The sequence below is a fragment of the Dipodomys merriami genome, unplaced genomic scaffold, assembly GCF_024711535.1.
Source record: "Dipodomys merriami isolate MVZ:Mamm:240054 unplaced genomic scaffold, mDipMer1.0.p SCAF_6, whole genome shotgun sequence".
In the NCBI taxonomy this organism is placed as follows: Eukaryota; Metazoa; Chordata; class Mammalia; order Rodentia; family Heteromyidae; genus Dipodomys; species Dipodomys merriami.
Window position 1 is genome coordinate 9,290,589 of NW_027206179.1, and position 20,488 is coordinate 9,311,076.

Genomic DNA, 20,488 nt, shown 5'->3' on the forward strand with positions numbered 1-20,488 from the left:
CTCTCTCTCTCTCTCTCTGTCTCTCTGTCTCTCTGTCTCTCTCTCTCTGTCTCTCTCTCTCTGTCTCTCTCTCTCTCTGTCTCTCCATATATATGTATGTATGTATGTATGTATATAGTGTGTGTGTGTTTGTGTGTGTGTGTGTGTGTGTGTGTGTGTGAATCAATCCTCTGAGTGTGATGCCCTTATAACTTTCATTGACATCTCACAGGCATAGACTTTGTGTGGACACTTCACCATGCACAGGACATGGAATCCTCTGAGGGAGTCCAGTTGCATCATATGGCTTTCATGAAAATAGTTTCTTGACACAGACCATGGACCAAATACATCCAAGATAACTCTCTTGGGCCTCATTCTCTGCAGTCTTGGATGAAATCATAGCACCTGGAGTGAAGAAGGTAAATCTGCAAATATGTTTTCCAACTCATATTTTTTTCCTGGAAGAAGGCCACCGAGGCCAGCCCTTAGGGAAGAGTTTTACAAATTACTTCTGGTGATACACAAGAGGCTTTGATGAAAGGTGAGCTATAGTGTATACCTCTGTCAATGTAAAGATATATACGTACATATATAATGATATATGAAGATACATACCTGAAATTGTGGGCCTCACTTCCAGCCAGTATTTCAGCTTGGAATATGATTCAGGGATGTGGCCTATGACTTTCACACTCCTTCTCCAGTTTCCATTCTTTATCAGGTCCTTGGCTGGCACTAGCTGTTTTTCTACGATGAAGCAACGAGCACACATGGATGGAGATGTGATGATGACTGGGTTTTTCCCTCTCTATGCTCTGGAAAATGCTCATAGTAACTTTGATGCTTCCAGACAAGAAGAGAACACACTGTAAGTAATTCAATATTTTATTCCCAGGTACTGTTCTGTTCTGAGGATGGGTGATGGCTGAGGGAACTCTAGGTACACACATCAATGTCTGTATTTTCTACACTGACTATCATCTGTATTGAAGCAGGAACAGCTCAGTTTCATTGTTTTATCTTGCATCTATTGTTGAGTGATTTTCTGCCTGCTATTAGGACAGGATTCAATTTCCATTCAGCTTCTCCTTTGCAGGCCAGTAAATTCTTCACTTTACTTCTGCATGCCTGTATCTCCTATACTTCAGCTGTCATTGCAGAAAGTGAAGTGATGTTATTACAATCAACCTGAATCATTGGCATGGCATCTGTACTAAAGGGCTGTAGCTACATTTCCTGGCCCCCTAAGCCAGTAGTTTTGTGAACTTTTCTCTAGGAACATCTATATTTTGAGAATGTTGATAAAGTGTCGTATGGCAGGCTGGAGGCTCATGCCTGTAGTCATAACTACTCATGGGGCAGATAATTAAGAATGGAAGTTTGAAGCTGGCCCAGGCACAAAAATCTGTGACACTTTTATCTCCAATTAACCAACCCAAAGCTAGAAGTGTGGCTCAAGTGACATTGTGCTAGCCTTGAACATAAAAAGCTCAAGGACAGTGTCCAGACACTGATTTCACGCTCTAGGACTGTGTCTCCTCCGTGGCTCTCTCCGTTTTCTCTGTCTGTTCTCTGTGTCTTGCTCTCTGTCTCTCTCTCACACATGTCCACACACATATTCTTACTATAGACAAGTAGTTACTGTTCCAAACTAAGCATTGTATCATTATTTTATGTCAAATATGATGCACAACCCATGCCTTACCAGGCAGGTTAGTGTGATAAGGATCAATTATTAGAGAATTTTATCTGCCACGGTAAGTTCTGCTTTACTTGTGCACATTCATATTCTTAAATTTGGGTCTGTAACATAAGGTCTCAGCAATAAATAGCTGTACTAAAAAAAGAAAGGAAGTAGTTGGGGAGGTGGGGAGGGAAGGGATGATAGGGAAAAAACAAAGGAGGAGGTAACAATGCTCTATAGGAAATGTACTCATTACCTTACTCATGAAACTGTAACCCTTCTATACACAATATTTTGAACAATAAAAACGTAAAAAAGAAAAGAAAATAACTGCACAGAACTTCAAGAAATTCTAGCAAAGTGATTCCTACTGCAAAAGAAAATGTCATTGTGTCTATCATTTTCACTCCTTTTCAAGTACTGGTGTGACAAATATAGACTGAGGTAGCTGCCCACAATTAAGGGCAGAGATCCCAGGATAGGAATTGCTCTCTTCCCTGCAATAGAATATATTTTTCCATATTTGTCACTAGTACATTCTTCTTTCTTTAGTGCTGGGAACTCAGGGCCCGGCACTGTGCTGTCCTTGAACATTTTGCTGAAGGCTAGTGCTCTAGCACTTAAACCACAGCTCCACTTCCAGCATTTTTGGTGGTTAAATGGAAATAAGAGTCTCACAGATATTCCTGCCTAAGCTAGCTTCAAAACACAATCCTCATATCTCAGCCTCATGAGTAGTTAAGACTACAGGCATGACACACCAGTGTCTGGCTTAACTTATTCTTTATATTACCCACTATTTACACACGTGTGGCTGATTTTCATTCTCTTAATTTCCCAAAATATATTTGAGTGCTTTTGTTAAGGCATTGATATAGACACATTGAGTAGTATGGTTTCAGCCGATGATGTTTCTTAGCTACCCATAGATATGAAGTAAAGTCTTACCTGGATTAGGAAAATTTTATATGTGCTATTGACTACAGATAGTAATAATTATTGACTAAGTCATTCTTGTAGATAAATAGCACACTGCAATTAGACATGAGTAGGTGACAGATTTGACTCAAGTCTACACCCATTGATTTGGGGTGATGCTTATCAATTTTGATAAAATATAGAGCTTATGCCAAGTACCTGATTCATATTGTAGTTCCACCATGCATGTAACATATTTTGATAATATTCACACATTCTTTTATAACCATTTTATTGTGTCACATTTCTTTTTTTCTCTACAGTATTTCCAATTTCTTTTACTCATTTTCATTTTTCTGAGGTAGCTAGGAGTGAGCCACTGATCATTGGCTTGCTTTACATTCTTGATTGTCTTTTCCTCTCAAAACTGATACTCTACCACTTGAGCTACACTTCCACTTATAGCTTTTTGTTAGTTAACTAGAGATAAAGTGTGTCGTGGTCTTTTCTGTACCACCTTGCTTTGACTCAGAATTCTTAGCCCTTTGCTTCCTGTTTAGGACTGCAGACATAAGCCACCATTAGAGATAGCTTCAATTTCTTGAAGAATCTCCAAGCTTTACTTCTTATATACCTTTACCAAAATTGCAATTTTTGTCTGGATTGATATATAACTGATGTATATCCTGATTGCTCAAATGATTAAACATTTTTTTCTGATGTGATTTTCTATTTCTAATTTTTTTATTGTAGAAATACCATACACAGGGGTTACAATTACATGGGCAAGATAATGAATGCATTTCTTATCAAGCATTATTGCCTCCTCCTTTGTTTCCCCTTACCATTCACTCACATCTCCCCCCACCCTGTCCTCACCTCTCTCCCCCTTCCCTTCTCCCCCCACATCAATGTTGTAAAGTTCATTTTTGACATAACATCTTGTACATCTCATTGTTGCAATGGGTCCACATGTATAACTATTTAAACAATTTTTTCCCTTCCCATCCACAAATTATACCAACATCAAATACAGTGAAAACATGGGTTATACCATGGGGGAGGGTCATACAAAGCAACCAAGAAATATTTTATAAGTATGTTTGAAACAATAGCAAGAAAGAAAACGCATTCGAGTCTTTATCTTGGGGTTCATTTCACTTAACATCAACTTATCTGACCATTTCTGCTTGTCTTGGAAAAAATTATATTTAGTGAAGTAAGCCAGCCCCAAAGAAACATAGGTCCCATTGTTTTCTTATTTGCAATATCTATTTCTAATTTTTAAGTGGGTATTTCTTGATTAGATTTTGTCTCTACTGGTGTTTTGAGTTGTTTCTCACTATTTGTTTCATATATATATATATATATATATATATATAATAAAAAATACTGTACAGAGGGGTTACAGTTACATGAGTAAAGTAATGAGTACATTTTGTATCGATCATTGTTACCTCCTTCTTTGATTTCCCCTACCACCCTTTCCTCCCAACCTCCCCAACTCCTCCCCAAGTTCATTTTCAACATAAGGTCATGTACATCTCTTTGCTACAGTGGGTCAACCTGTATCCTTCTTTCAGCAGTTTGTTATTTCTCTTCCTTTTCCCAAATTAGAAAAATGTATAGGTGAGATTCAGGGCACCAGAATCAAATACAGTGAAAACAGGGGTCTTACCATGGGAGAACATACAAAAGAAACAAAAAAAAAATCACTTAGTACATTATAAATACATTAAAAACAACAGCAAGAAAGATAAAACCTATTTTTTGTTTTTTAAAAATGTTTTTATTATAAAAATAGTGTACAGAGGGGTTACAGTTACATGAGTAAGGTAATGAGTACATTTCCCATTGAACATTCTTACCTCCTCCTTTATTTTTCCCCTACCATCGCTTCCCTCCCTACCTCCCTAACTGCTCCATCCCACCTCCCCAAAAGTTGTAAAGTTCGTTTTCAACATAATGTCTTGTACATCTCATTGTTACCATGGGTCAACCTGTATCAACCTGCATTTTGTTTTTTCCCTTCCCCTCCCCAAATTTTGTGTCCCTATCTTGGGGTTCAATTCACTTAGCATCATCTTATATGGTCATATGTACATAGCTTTTTATCTTTTCCGCTTGTCTTAGACATATATTAGTTATTGCAAATAAGGGAAACTATCAAACCTATGTTTCTTTGGGCCTGGCTTACTTCACTTAATATAATTGTTTCCAGTCCTCTCTGAAATGAATAGCTAGCAATATTTTTTTTTTTTTTGGATCCGGTCGTGGGGCCTGAACTCTGGGCCTGGACGCTGTCCCTCAGCTCTTCAGCTCAAGGCTAGCGCTCTAGAGCCACAGCGCCACTTCCGGCTTTTTTCTTTTTGCTTATGTGGTGCTGAGGAATCGAACCCAGAGCCTCATGCATGTAAGGCAAGTGCTCTACCACTGAGCCACCTTCCCAGCCCAAGCTAGCAAGATTTTTAACTATTCAATTGTCTGTTTCAAAGTTTCTTTCATTATGCTGTATATTTTCAATTGAATACCAACACAGCTGCTTTAACTTCCATTGCTGGAGGTGGAATTTAAGGCCTTCTATATGAGACAATTGATTCTAGCACATAGTCAAAAGCAGAGATTAATTCTTGCTGTTGTTTTATGAGCTATTTGAATTGTATTTAAGTTACCTGTGTGTGTATGGTCCCCTCATTTTCTCTATTACTTGGAAATTTAGGTCTCTATTAAGAACTAATCTATTTTTTTTTATTGAAAAGGTGATGAGCTGGGGGTTACAATTACATATGTAAGACTATAAGTAAATTTGTTTTTAATCATTGTTTCCCCATCCTTCTTTACATCTAACTTAACACTTCCCTCTCCCCCAAAAAAGTTGAAATGTTCATATCCTACATAGTGTCAAATGAATATCAATGTTGCTATGGGTCATCCATTGTTCTGCTGCTTCTGTGATTCCCTTTCCCCTCCACATATTACATTGTCTATTATGCAAAACACAAGGTACAAAAAAACTAATAGAAATGAATAAAGAAAAAAACAATGATGAAGGTTAAAAAAAACTATATGCAGGGTCTAATGAGAATCTCTTGTTTCCACAAGTTGTAGTTCATGTTCATATGCTTCATTATCAAACCAAATGCCCCTCAGTAGATGAATGGATCAAGAAAATGTGGTATATACACACAATGGAATTCTAGGCGTCCATCAGAAAGAATAACATTGTTCCATTCATAAGGAAATGGAAAGACTTGTAAAAACTTATATTAAGTGAAAGAAGCCAGACCCAAAGAAAAGCTTGTCACATGATTTCCCTCATTTTTAAGAATTAGAATATGTATATGATATTCTTAACAGAGGTTCTCAATAACCCAAGTGCTTAGTGCAAAGAACTAATCAATTTTGACATTAAAAATATATGGTGTTTCACGCATAAATGCCCAGTTTCACAATGTCATCCCTTCCTATGGGTGTCGGGTTTAAGCCATGTATTATTTGGCACCTTCTCCAAGAATCAGATATCTATTGTTTGCAATTACTTTTTGGTCTTTTATTTCCTTGATCCATGTATCTGTTTTAATCAGAATTTTTTCTGCTATTATAGCTCTGCAGTATAAGAGAAAAACAGATAAAGAGATACTGTCATGTTGTTCTTCTGCCTTAAGGTAGCTCAGGCTAATTGAGGATTTCCTTTTTCATAAAATTTAGTTGTGCCTTTTTATTTTTTTTGAAGGAATTGATAGGAATTTTGATGGAGACTCCACTGAATCTGTAGCTGGTTTTTCAGTAATACTGCTATTTTCACCATACTGATAGTGGGATCCAGAATAATGGGTGGTATGTGTTGATATGTGTAATTTTGTTGCATTTGCCTTTGACAGTGCACGTTTGTTTTTTTTTTTTAATTTTTGCCGAACTCTGGGCCTAGGCACTGTCCCTCAGCTCTTCAGCTCAAGCCTAGCCCTCTGCCACTACAGTGCCACTTCCAGCTTTTTCTGCTTATGTGGTGCTGTGGAATCAAACCACGGCATCATGCATGCAAGGCAAGCACTCTACCACTGAGCCACCTTCCCAGCCGTAGTGCACGATTTTTACTTCCGTCTTATCCCCCTGTTGTTTTTGTAAAGCCTCCTCTTTGCTTTATTGATTATTGCTATTGTGATCTTTATTCTCTAATTCTTTTCCTTATACTTGATTATTTCATTATTTCTACTTATCTTGGGTTTATTATTCTAGTTCCATGAGATGCAGCATAGATTCTTTAGTATAGTGTCTGTATTCCTGATTTCAGCAAAGGTTGTTAAAGTGCCATTTCATTCCTCTTTTCTGTATCTGTAGATTCTGATAATTGTTTTCATTTTTTTGTTTCAAATAGCAGTTATCTTCTTGAAGTTTGGCTTGAAAACAAATAATTTAATGATGCATTAATCACTGAATGAAATTGAATATTTTAAATTAAATTTATTTTTTTACCTGAAAAATAATTCATTTCATTTCCATGTTATGGGTATATTTTCGGTGTTTTCCTGGTTAATTTCTAGTCTTACTACAGTGTGGTCTGCAGGTGTGCTCGATATACTTTCAATACTTTTTAAATCTGGCTGGATCTCTGTGTTATCATACGATCTCTTCTGGAGATCAAATGCTCAGTATGTTGATGAAAAATGGTTTATTCCCGCGTTGGGTGAAATGTTCTATAAGTGGATGTGAGACACATCTAATCAAAGGTGATATTTAATCCTGATACTTCCCTATTGATTTTCTCTGGATGATCTCTCCAGAAAATCTTCAACTATTAATATATCGAGGACCATTTCAAAGGCTGCTGAAATAGAGTTAAGTGAATGGATAGTGTGTTAATATACATTTACAATTGTTATGTCATCTTGTTGATTTGATCCATCCATCATTACATTACAAACTTGTCACATTTGGTTGCTTTGATTAAAGTCTGTTTGTGATATACGATGGATGCTTCTGCTTTCTTTTGGCCTTTATGTGCGTGAGCCACCTTATTCCACTGCTTTTTTGTCCTTTCACTTATTGTTTATTTCTATTATAAAGCTGATGTACAGAGGGGGTTACAGTTGCATAAGTGAAAGAGTACATTTCTTTTGGAACAATGTCACCTCTTCCCTTGCTATGTTTCTTTCCCATCCTCAGGAACAACTTCAATAGTTTATTTTCAACAGTGTCTAGTGAGTAGCACTGCCTCATTTGTTTACACTTTGTTCCACCATTTATGTGCCCCCATGCTCTCACAAAAACACATGCATGAACAAACCAAAGGTAGATAAAATAGCAAAATCAGTAAAATAAACAAACAAACTAAAACCTCTTGTGACCATTTACTGGAGTTCATTTCGACAAATATAATTTTGCATGATCAGATGCACATCGTTATTTCACCTTTGTGTTCCTCTCCTAAATATAATCTTTATTATATTTATTATATATATTTATTATATTATATGTGGAGTACCTAGAGACCTGTACAATTTATCATGTTCAAGTGACTTTTATTGTTGTTGGTGGTGGTCATGGGGCTTGAACTCTGGTGCTGTCCCTGAGCTCTTCAGCTCAAGGCAAGCACTATACGCTTGACACAGCACCGCTTCTGGTTTTCTAGTGGTTCTTTGGAGTTAAGAGTTTCAAGGACTTTCCTGCTTGGGCTCCCTTTGAACCATGATCCTCATATCTAAGTCTTCGAAGTAGCTAGGAGTACAGTCATGAACCACCAGCACCCATCCCAAGTGTCTTTTTTTATTGGTTTTTTTTTTTATCATTTGACTTGTTTATTTGTAGATTTAGAAGTACATTCTAGCTACTACACTCAGAAAAACCATGCAAACTATGTTTCTGTGGGTCTGCCTTACATTCCTTTCTTACACTCATTGAGGGCCACTGATGGTGAATTGTGTTTCTTGGAATCACACTATCATTTGGATTGGAGGTTTTATTCATTCAGACATTCTAACTCTTATTGGTAGTTTCTTGCATTTCCATTCCCAGTCATTATTGACAGATCACTTGTCACTACTTCCAATATGTGACTTCTTCTCCAGGTTTATTGCAACTTCTTCCACCCTTCCTCTCCATCTAGAATCTTCTATTGAGTTCAATAGTAGTGACTTTTGACTTTTGGAATATGAGTTTTAATTTGTCAGTTATACATTCTGTGGTGCTTGTGGGGCTAAAATAGATTACAACAAACTATTTGGGAATGATGGACAACTATCCATGTTTTATCCATGATAAAACAGAAACAAAATATACACACAAAAATATTAGAGGACTGTGATCATATCCATAAATGAATTACAGAAAGGTTATAATGAAATCTTTTCATTTAACTGTTAGTGAAACTTTTTCATTTAATATCTTAAGATAAAATATTAAAAACATACAAATGAAAACTGCAACTGCATTGTATTCCTCCCATCATTTGTAAATTGGATATTCAATTTTACATTGATCTATGGTAATTACTAGATATATTACCAATTTTTCCCTCTTCATAAGAATTATGTGTAAGATTTGTCTACCACATTTACAATGTTAGAACATTCGCAGGTCACTTTGTATAGTCACTCTTACCAGTAAGTTTTATACAGTTTTAAATTTTTATTCTCTTTTGGTAGAAGTACAACAAATTGCCATTCAATAGAACAGTTTATGAATACAGTGCCTCTTGATCAGTGTCACCCCTTTCAACATTCTCACCCATACCTCCCACCACACTCCCTTCTTTTCTCAATTTTAGGTTATGTATTGAATTGGGGTTTTTTGCCATTTAACAAACAAGTTATGTGCACTTTATGTATACTGATTCATATATACCCCCATCCTGGCACTCATTTTTTGGACTTGGACTCTATTTGTGTTCTACATAGATTCTATTAAACTCAGTTAATTCATTTATAAATGCTTGTGTGCCCCAGGCACATTTTAGTTCCCAACAATCATACAACCTGTGCTTCTCTGAGTCTGGTTTACTTCACTTAACACAATCCTCTCCTAGTCTTCCATTTCTTTATGAATGGTTTGATGTCATTTTTTGTAATGGATGAACAGAATTCCATTGTGTATACAGACTACATTTTCCTCCACTGAGGAACATCTGGACTGCTTCCATATCTTGCCCATAGTAAATAAAGCTGCAGTAAGCATGGTTGTAGTGGTAGCATTGTTGGAACATTCTCAGCTCAATATTATAGTCACTCTTACTAGTAAGTTTAATAGATTTTTTTAAATTTTATTTGCTTTATGCAGTTGTATAAAGAGAGCAGTTGATGAATTCAGTGCTTCAATATCACTCCCACCTGAACCTCATGCTTCATTTTCTTAATTTTAGATTAGATCTTGATTTTTTGCCATTTATCAAAGCAATTCATGTATACAATGCATCTTGATCTGTGTCATCCCTTCAATATGTTTCACCCAACCCTTCCCTTATTTGTCCTAATTTTGTGGCATATACAATGCTTTCTTGCCTGCATTCTACTCATCTCCCATATTCATGCTTCTATTTCTATACATTTGACCTCCTACACCCTGCAGGTATTCCTAATACTCATTTTGTTGGGCTTAGACTTTATCTTTCTTAGTAATTACATTATTTTTGCTCTCCATAGATTCTTTTTTTAAAAAAATTTTTATTGTAAAAATACTGTACAGAGGAGTTACAATTACATGGGCTAGTTAAGGAGTACATTTCTTATCAAGCATTGTTGCCTCTTCTGTTTCCCCTTCCGATCCCTTCCCCTACTCTCCCTACTTCCCCCACTCGATCCTCCCCCCCCCACTAAAGTTGTAAAGTTCGTTTTTCAACATAACTACTTGTACATCTCATTGTTTCAAATGGGTCTACCTGTATCCCTAGTTAAACGATTTGTTTTTGCCCTTCCCCTCCACAAATTATACAAACATCAAATATAGTGAAAGTAAGGGTTATACCTTGGGGAGGGACCTACAAAGCAACATAGAAATCATCTTATAAATATGTTACAAACAATTGCATGAAAGAAAAAAAAACATTTGAATATTTATCTTGGGGTCTCCATAGATTCTATTATACTTCAGTTAATTCATTTTAAATGGCTTGGATACCGCTCAGTGTGCTTACTTTCAGATTTATAGACACATTCTAGTTTCCATTAAAGAGAGAAATCATACAATCTGTGTTTCTCTCTGGGTCTGACTTACTTCACATTTCATAATCCTCTCCAAATCTTTCCATTTCTTTATCTTTTTAATTTTTTTTTTGGGTTTGAACTCTGAGACTAAGTGTTGTCCCTCAGCTCTTCAGCTCAAGATGAGCACTCTACCATTTGAGCTACAGTGCCACTTCCAGTTTTCTGGTGGTTTATTGGTGATAAGAGTTTCAGGGACATTCCTGCCCAGGCTGGCTTTGAACTGTGATCCTCAGATCTCAGCCTCCTGAAAATCTAGGATTACAGGTGTGAGCCACCGGCCCCTGGCTTCCATTTGTTTATTAATGGTTCAATGCCATTCTTTATCATGAATAAGTAGAATTTATATTGTGTATATAGATGTATCTGGGCTAATTCAATACCTTGGCTATATTAAATAAAGCTGCAATAAACATGGTTGTGGTGATAGCTTTAATGTGTCTTTGTTTGTTCAATATTGGATATATGCTCAGAAGTGGAGTTATTGGCTCCTAGGGTAGTTTTATGTACTTTTTATACTACTTTCCAAACTAGTTGAACAAATTTCTATTCCCACCAACAGTGTAATAGAGTCTCTTTGGACCACATCCTCACCAACATTTCTTATTGTTTTCTTGATAATAGCCATTTTGAGTTGAGACACAGTCCCAGTTTTGTCTTCATTTGCATTTCTTTATGGAAAGAGATGTTCAACATTTTTTAATGTGTTTATTTGCCATTCTTATTTCTTCTTCTGAGAAGTCTCTCTGAAGTCATTAGCTCATTCATTACTCAGATACTCTTAACTGTGCTTCTCTGAGAACATCTTTATCCTTTCTTCATTTCTAAAGGATATTTTTTGTAAGCTCAGTATTCTTTGTGGATAATTTACATATATTTTATCTGCATTATGACTGTAAAGATTTCTTGCCACATTCTCTAGATTATATGGATACTACTGAGGATTCAGCTATTAGGGAAATGACAACACACCTATATGATATGAGCCCCATTTCTGTTATAGTTTAGAGAATCCTCCCTGTATATGTATCTCACTCGTGAAATCATGATGAGACAGCTTGCTGTGGGTGTTATAGTCAAAAATTTCATTGCCCTTCATGTTAAGGAATAGTACGCTGTATCCTTGTTACAATTCCTTTTTTGAAAATAATCAACTTTTGACAAACCTTTTCACACATCTTCATTCTTACTTACAGTTTGCTTTGCCATATGTGTAGTTCAATTACATTTCCCTCAAAGTCACTATTTTCTTCTGTTTAGAAGACTTCACAAACATGATAGGTTTTCATTGTGATCATTTCATATATACCTACAGCATATGTTGAACAAGTTTATCCTTTAATTAGTAGTTCTGATGTGCCTTCATTGTTTCCATTTTTGAAGAATGTCTGTTGATTTCATTATATAAATTTCTTTAGAATGTGCATAACACATGCACATGTGGCCAAGTGCGTACATGTGCACGTGTGTGCGCATGTGCACGTGCACGTGCATGTACACATGCACACACCTGGCACTCATAGACATGAAACACAGAAAAATAGAAGAGTACTTTGAAACTTTCTTTGGGGGGGGTCCGGTCATGGGGCCTGAACTCTGGGCCTGGGTGCTGTCCCTCAACTCTTCAGCTCAATGCTAGCGCTCTACCACTTGAGCCACAGCACAACTTCCAGCTTTTATTTCTGCTTATGTGGTGCTGAGGAATCGAAACCAGGACCTCATGTATGCAAGGCAAGCACTCTACCACTGAGCCACCTTCCCAGCCCACTCTGAAACTTTTTATTTCTCTCTATTTGTTCCTTTTCAGTTTCTCAATCTATATATATTTGGAAGAGAATAGTGAGCACAGCATTTTATCATGGTGGCCTTGGAATTGGGATTGCATTGTAATTCTTCCTTACAATTCTCTTCTCAACCTCCATATTGGATGCTCCCCTCTCCATAATTAGTTCATTGGAGTTGGATGCAACCCTTTTGCTTTATTGCATAAATAAAAATAAAATTCCTCTTACCTTATATTTTAGCTCTTGTTCTGGTTGATATTCCAGGAAGAGCTTTTCAACAAGTTGAGTCTGTTAGTACAGTTTGCTATATAATCTTTCATAAATAACACTGCTTCTGAAAGTTGCTCTTAATTTGAACATTCATTAGATAGTCTGACCTGCCATACAAACCCATAACATAACTGGGTGACCCAAACACAAGATTTCCAGAATATTTTCTGCCTCATGAAAACCTAATGCAATGGATAACAGCTTTTTGCTGTGGTGCATGCAATAGTGGGGGAAAAGGAAGATGTCTCTCAGTTTAATTAAGTTTCTGAATCTCATTCATGGCATGTTCCTTTCATGTACTTAACTTATTCTATATACAAACATAAGACATTGCATTCACATTCTATTCCAATTAGGATAATATTTTAACAGTCATTAGCAGAGAATTGGAATTCAATCCATGAAAATCCTAAGTTTTGTAAAAATCCTCCTAAATTTCTATAATTATTATACAGGCTTATCTTCAAGAACTATCAGTTTGTTTTGGCCTTGGCTTTTGCTATTGAGGAGATCAACAAAAACCCTGATCTTTTACACAACTTCTCTCTGGGATTTGATATGTATAATATTCACTTCAGAGCTTGGACAATGTTCAAGAATCCCTTCACTTGGCTCTTTGGGAAGTACAAGATTCCAAACTACTCCTGTATGAGAGAAAGGAGGTCTATAGCAGTACTTACAGGACCATCAGGAATAACATCCGACCAAATTGGGACGTTGCTGGGACTCTACAGATTTCCACAGGTGAGGGTGGAAGATGTAGAAGGATATAAAAATGACTAATATTTCATGTACTAGAAGAGAATGAAGGAAGAGACTTATGAGCCTATCAAATTTTGTGGCATCAAAAAGTAAGTATTCAAACTTATATATAAAGTGGGATGTGTGTGTGTGTGTGTGTGTGTGTGTGTGTGTGTATGTGTGTGTGTGTGTGTGTATTCACTCTTCAAGAAAGGGGAAATGGAGAGTTAGAGCAGACAAATAATTTATTGTTTCAAGCCTTATCAATAATTTTCTTTAATAAAATCAGTAAATGGAAAATGACTTTGTAGTGCGAAGATATGTTGAGCAGGGTACTGGTGACCCACACCTGTATGCTAACTAATCAGGAAACTTGTATCTGCAATTAACCAGCAACAAGCAGAAAGTAAATGTGTGGATCAAGTGATCGACCAGTCTTGAGGGGAAAAAACAAGGAAATGCATGAGGACATGAGTTTTCACCCCTCTACTGGCTTGTAACTGCAAACTTGCACACAGAGACGTGCAAGAAATTATGTTGAATGAAGTAAGTCAGGCTCAGATTGAGAAATGTGAAATGTGTTCTCTAATATGTGAAAGTTAGATCTAAAATATGAACTATGTAATACGAAATTAATATGGCACATACACATAGCCTCTTACATATATATATTTATATATGTATATATATATATATATATATATATATATATATATATATATATATATGATCAATCTGGTGAAAGTATGGTATACATAGGGGTGAAAGTCCATGCTGTGACTTTTCTAATAAAAAATAAAAACCAGATTGCATATTTTCTCTGAGTCAGGCAGGTGTTGACAGAAAAGGCAGAGGAACACGGAATGGATGGGTGGAAATAAACAATGTAATATTCAATATACATGTGTGAAAATGGAATTAGAAAAGGCAGGGAGTGGGTGGGGTTGATATTGATGTGAAAAGTTCATAAAAATAGTGACAGATCAGGAGACATTTCACAAATAATTTCACATGTTCTACAACTATTCAAAAACAATTATACTAAATTTTTCAAAACTAAAACAAAACCGACCTTCCACCTACTTTACCTACTGGTAATCTTCTCACTCATGAAGCATCCAATTTTCCTTCTCTTTAGCTTACCATGGGGCCTTTTGATCATGCCCTGAGTGACCATCACAATTTTCCTGCTCTCTATCAGCTGGCCCCAAAGGACACATCAATAGCCACTGCCATGGTCTCCTTACTGCTTTACTTCAGCTGGAGCTGGGTGGGTCTATTGACCTCACAGGATGAAAATGGTTCATGGGTTCTTGCTGAATTGAAAGAAGAGATGATCAAGAACAGAGTTTGTGTGGCCTATGAGCTATTGATCTCAAGCAAAGGTGTGTCTCATATATTCAAATTAATGGAAGTTTATGACAAGATAAATAAATCTTCAGCAAATGTCCTCATCATATATGGTGATAATGAATCACTACTAGATTTAATGGTGTGTATTGAGCAACTTTTAATCAAAGGCAAAGTTTGTATCATGAACTCACAGTGGGATTTAACCATGAGAAGGAAATATTTCATTCTAGGCTCATTGCATGTTCCTCTTATTTTTTCACATCATCATACAGATCTTTCTGGATTCACAGATTTTATCAAGGCAGTAAACCCTTCCAAATACCCAGAAGACATTTTTCTTGCTAGGATGTGGTTTCTGTCATTTAATTGCTCAGATGCTGACTCTGACTGTGTAACATGGGACAATTGTCCTCATGAAGCCTCCTTGGATTGGTTGTCTGGGTATATTTCTGTCATGACTATGTCTGGAGATAGTTACAATATATACAATGCTGTTTATGCTGTGGCCCAGGCTCTCCATGAGATGCTTCTTCAACAAACAGAAGATCACACAATGGGAAATAGAAAAGGAACAGTGCCTTCCCCTGTACAGGTAATTTCACCTTTGTCCAATGGCATACACCATGAACAAAGGAACTTCCTAGAATGTGTTTTATTCTATAAAATTAAATATTCCAGGTGTTTTCCCAAACTCAGGAAATAACTTTTTTGTCAGTTTTGGGGCTTGAACTCTCAGCTTGGGCACTACTCAGCTCAAGGCGAACACTCTACCACTTGAGCCACAGCACCACTTCCAGTTTTATAGTGGTTTTTATTGGAGATGAGAGTCTCACAGACTTTCCTGCCCAGGCTGGCTTTGAACTGTGATCCGTAGATCGCAGGCTCCCGAGTAGCTAGGATTACAGGCATGAGCCACTGGCACCCAGCCAGGAAGTAACTTTTGTTTACATATTGTGAGGTCTTACAGACATATGTTCAAATGTTCTTCTGAAATCAACTGGCCAGTAACAAGAATAAAATGTATTCCATGATTCTGTATATTGTTTTTATTTTCTTGGTTCAGAGGCATGAATGTTTTATCTGGGTCCCTTTGCCTTAGGCTAGCACTCTATCACTTGAGCCATACCAGTACTTCTCTTTTTTTCTGAGTAGTTTATTGGAGACAAGTCTCATGGACTTTCAGCCCATTCTGGATTTTAGGGCAATCCTCAAATCTCAGCCTCCTGAATAGCTGAGAGTAGAGGTGTTAACCACCTGGCTTATGAAATCATTTAGTTACAGATAACTTCAATATGCTCATAGCAAATGTTGTGAAAACTGGAAATGCAGTTTTTCCTTATGTTCTGTAGGTCTTCCTTTGGTTTCTCTTTGGGATTAAAGATCATCTATTCCTTTATAAGTGACCAGAATTCAAAAAGATTATTTTTATTCCTCCATAGGTTTTATTCTGTGATATTTCATTAGGTATCTCTCCTATTCTTCAATTCAGAATCAGGGATTAAAGGCAATCAGGAACTTTTCTTAGTTCAGGTTTTCTGTCTTAACTCTGGGATATACTTCACCATAAGATGATGTATCTATTTTAGCTGCACCCTTTTCTGAAAAACATTCAATTTTACAATCCTGCTGGAGACCAAGTGATTTTGGATGAGAAAAGGAAATTGGAGCCAGAGTATGACATTCTGAACATTTGGAATTTTCCAGAAGGTCTTCAACTTACAGTGAAATTAGGAAAGTTTTCTCCATATGCTCTCCATGATAATCAACTGTCCTTATCAGAAGATATGGTAGAGTGGACCATAGGAACTGCAGAGGTGGGTTGGATCTAATCATAATTATTTTAAGGACAAATACATAAACAAATGTCATCTTTTAAATTTATACCTGACTGAGTGCCAGCCATTTTCCTCTTTATTCCTAGCTACTTGGATAGCTGTGATTTGAATATCATGGTTTAAAGTCAGCCCAAGCAGGAAAGTTTATGAGACTGTTACTGCCAATTAACCACCAAAAATCTGGAAGTAGAGCTGTGACTCAAGTAGTGGAGTTATAACCTTGAGCAAAAAAACTCAAGGCCACTGCCTAGATCTTGAGTTCAAACCCCAGGATCAGCAACAAAAAATTAAATGTTTTTAATATTGATTTAGAATATTGTCATAAAATATAAATTGTATCCTTTTGGTAGGTTCCCTACACTGTGATAAAATACCTGAGGAATCACTTTATGTAGTGGAACCTTTTAGTTTGTTCCCTTCTGCGGATGCTACTTAGGCAGCTTTTGTGAGAGGAAACTTTGAAGGTGTTTGTGATAAGATTTATTCTTCAGAGCCACCAGAAACTTAGGCCTGGGTTCACATAACCTTATAAGAGCTAGGTCCTCCTCCTTGCTTTGCCGCATGTCACAGATGAATAGGAGACAAAATATAATGACATGAATTCTCAAAAGCTCCATGGCACTGTATATTAGGACTTTTTCTTCACCATTAGTTTCTAACTTTTAAAGAGTCCATACTGTTCAATAGTTCAACAAGCTAGAAATTCAGGTGGAACATAAAAGTCTTTGAGAATAATGGGATATAGAATGTATAACTGAATTCAATTAATTGACTGCACTTAATTGCATAGAAACATTATGCTTAATAATCTGATTCTTTAAAACAATGGATTTTTGAAGAACTAGTTAAGAAAGTTTGAAGAGTTACTGACATATACCTGATTTTCCTCAGTCTCCTCACTCTGTCTGCAGTGAGAATTGTTGTCCTGGATTCAGGAAATCTCATCAAGAAGGAAAGGCTGATTGTTGTTTTGATTGTACCCTTTGCCCAGAGAATGAGATTTCTAATGAGACAGGTAAGTCTGTAACTTACTAAGAAATTGTTCATCTCTCCCCCGTTTTCCTCAATTCAATGAAGTCAATGCAAAAGTTGTACATCATTTTACTTCTCTCTGTTAATAATTTCATTTTCACAAGTGGTAGTATTGCTAGTTGATATATGATAGGTCATGACCTTGAGTTACATATTTTAATGGTATTTTCTAGTCTACTGCAGGCCAAGTTATTTCATTAATCTCTCTTATCACCTAGGGTTAACACAACTATAAACTCTAATATGAAAGTAAACACAGTCATCTTAAAATTTACATTTTGTTCACACAGAACACATGGATGTTGCAAATATATTTCCCTCTGCCCAGAACTGCTCATATCACAAAGCAAGTATTTAGAAAGGTGGATTCATTTTAAGAAGTGAGCATGAATATGTGTCCAGGAGTGGTTACTCTGTTCCTACTACTTCACAGATGAGTTGGAGAGAAAAATAGAATGAGATGAATCAAGGATGTGCCACAGGATAAAATTAAGGTTTTACAGAGACATGTAGGAAAATGTAAGCCATATTATTTACAATTTTCAATTGGATTGCAGAACAGGATATAATTCTGTTAATAAACATTAGAAAAAGGTGTAGGAAGTCACTGGTACATTAGAATGTCCCAAATGGCACATTATCAACAGATGTGATAATCACTGAAAGAAAAAACAAGTTGAATACAAAAGCCAAAATAAAAATGATGCAAAGGAGAGGAAGCTATGGTTTAGAAAATACATAAAAGTAGGTTTATGATACTCAATGTTAGAATTATATCCAAATGAACAATACCCTAATTTCTTTGAAGAAAGGGGCTTCTCAACAAGAAATAGTGATAATGGAAGCTCAAACTTCTTACCAGATATGGAACAGTGTATGAAGTGTCCAGATCATCAGTATGCCAACACACAGAGAGACCACTGCCTCTTGAGAGCTGAAAGTTTCCTGGCTTTTGGAGATCCCTTGGGCATGGCTTTGGCCTGCATGGCTCTCTGCTTCTCTATGCTCGCTGCTGCTGTTCTTGGGATATTTGTGAAACACCAAGATACTGCCATTGTCAAGGCAAATAACAGGGCTCTCAGCTACATCTTGCTCATTTCCCTTATCTTCTGTTTCCTCTGTTCCTTGCTCTTCATTGGCCGTCCTAACACAGTCACCTGCATCCTGCAACAGATCACATTTGGGGTTGCATTCACTGTGTCTGTTTCTACTGTTTTGGCCAAAACAGTGACTGTGGTACTGGCCTTCAAGGCCACTTCCCCAGGGAGAAAGATGAGGCGCCTGCTGGTATCAGGGGCTCCAAACCTCATCATTCCCATCTGCACCCTGATTCAGGTGACCCTCTGTGGACTCTGGTTGGGGACTTATCCTCCCTTTGTGGACACAGATGCACATTCTGAACATGGCCACATCATCATCCTGTGCAACAAGGGATCCCTCACTGCCTTCTACTGTGTCCTGGGATACCTGGGATCCCTGGCCATGGCCAGTTTCACTGTGGCTTTTCTGGCCAGGAATCTGCCTGACACCTTCAATGAAGCCAAGTTCCTGACCTTCAGCATGCTGGTGTTCTGCAGTGTGTGGCTCACCTTCCTGCCTGTCTACCACAGTGCCAAGGGGAAGGTCATGGTGGCAGTGGAGGTCTTCTCCATTTTGGCTTCTGGTGCAGGACTCCTAGGCTGCATTTTTGCCCCAAGGTGCTACAATATCTTGTTAATGCTCAACAGAGGTTCTCTACATGGCTTCAGGGATAAAAGACTATATAGTAGAAGAAATTAATTTTCTTATGTTTAAACTCATATGCTTGATTAGTATATATGTCTGGTCTAAATCTACAGTAATTTCCCATTGTTATACTAGTTTGTATTGTGAAATTTTTATTTCAATGAATAAGGATCTTTTGCTCATTTTTCTACTAGTAGCAGCCATAAGTGGTGGTGCTCACTATTTAAATTTAAATGTTCCTCGTATAGTTTGTTTCCTCCTATTTAATCTGCATTTAATCATATTATCCCCTCTTCTCAGTGTATGTTCACTCTTGTCTTTCTGAATCATTTTTCTAAATTTTCAAGTATATTAACTTCTTTTCGACACTCTACCATGTTGCATATTCCTTCAATGCATTTCATTAGTATTTTTCTCTTCACAGAGTTTCATCTTTTAATATGATCAGTAGAGATTGTTTAGTTCAGTACTTGTAAATTTCTACTCACACATTTTCCTTTTACAATAATCCCAAGTCTCTTTCGTGGGACCATTATCTATATTTCTATCTTTCTCTTTTTCTCTTTGTCTATCTCTATATCCTTCTATCTCTTCTTCTTCCCTCTCACTCTGCTTTCCTCAGGTGGTGTAAGAAATGACTTGTATAAGCTACTAAACTACTCTTCAATTTAAAATTACAATGTAGAAGAACCTTTTGGGTTTTGTCTTAAAATTAATGTCTGTAATGCATCATAGTTTGCTACACATGGCTGTATATAACTTTCTAATTATTGTTGTTTAGGATGATGTTAAGCAAATTGAGCCTATATTATTGTGTAAAATACTGAATCCTCATGGTGTGAAATGAAATGGTGGGAAGAGTATTTGATTTTAGTGCTTTTGCCTATATTTTGAACCCTGCTCATTTCTTATTAGTTGGGATTTCGGTAAAGTTGCCTCATGCTCTCTGTCTTCTTAAATGAAGGAATAAAG

The 20,488-nt window shown here is 36.8% G+C and overlaps 1 protein-coding gene across 1 annotated transcript; it reads left to right on the forward strand.

Annotated features, from left to right (window-relative positions):
- Positions 1 to 734: 734 nt before the first annotated feature.
- Positions 735 to 19,570, forward strand: LOC138814270 (vomeronasal type-2 receptor 116-like). The gene is made up of 7 exons (XM_070003274.1): positions 735 to 850; positions 7,126 to 7,290; positions 13,286 to 13,574; positions 14,710 to 15,516; positions 16,511 to 16,738; positions 17,651 to 17,774; positions 18,654 to 19,570. Exons 1-7 carry the CDS (start codon positions 735 to 737, stop codon positions 19,568 to 19,570), a joined length of 2,646 nt encoding a protein of 881 aa, XP_069859375.1.
- The last annotated feature ends 918 nt before the right edge of the window (positions 19,571 to 20,488 follow it).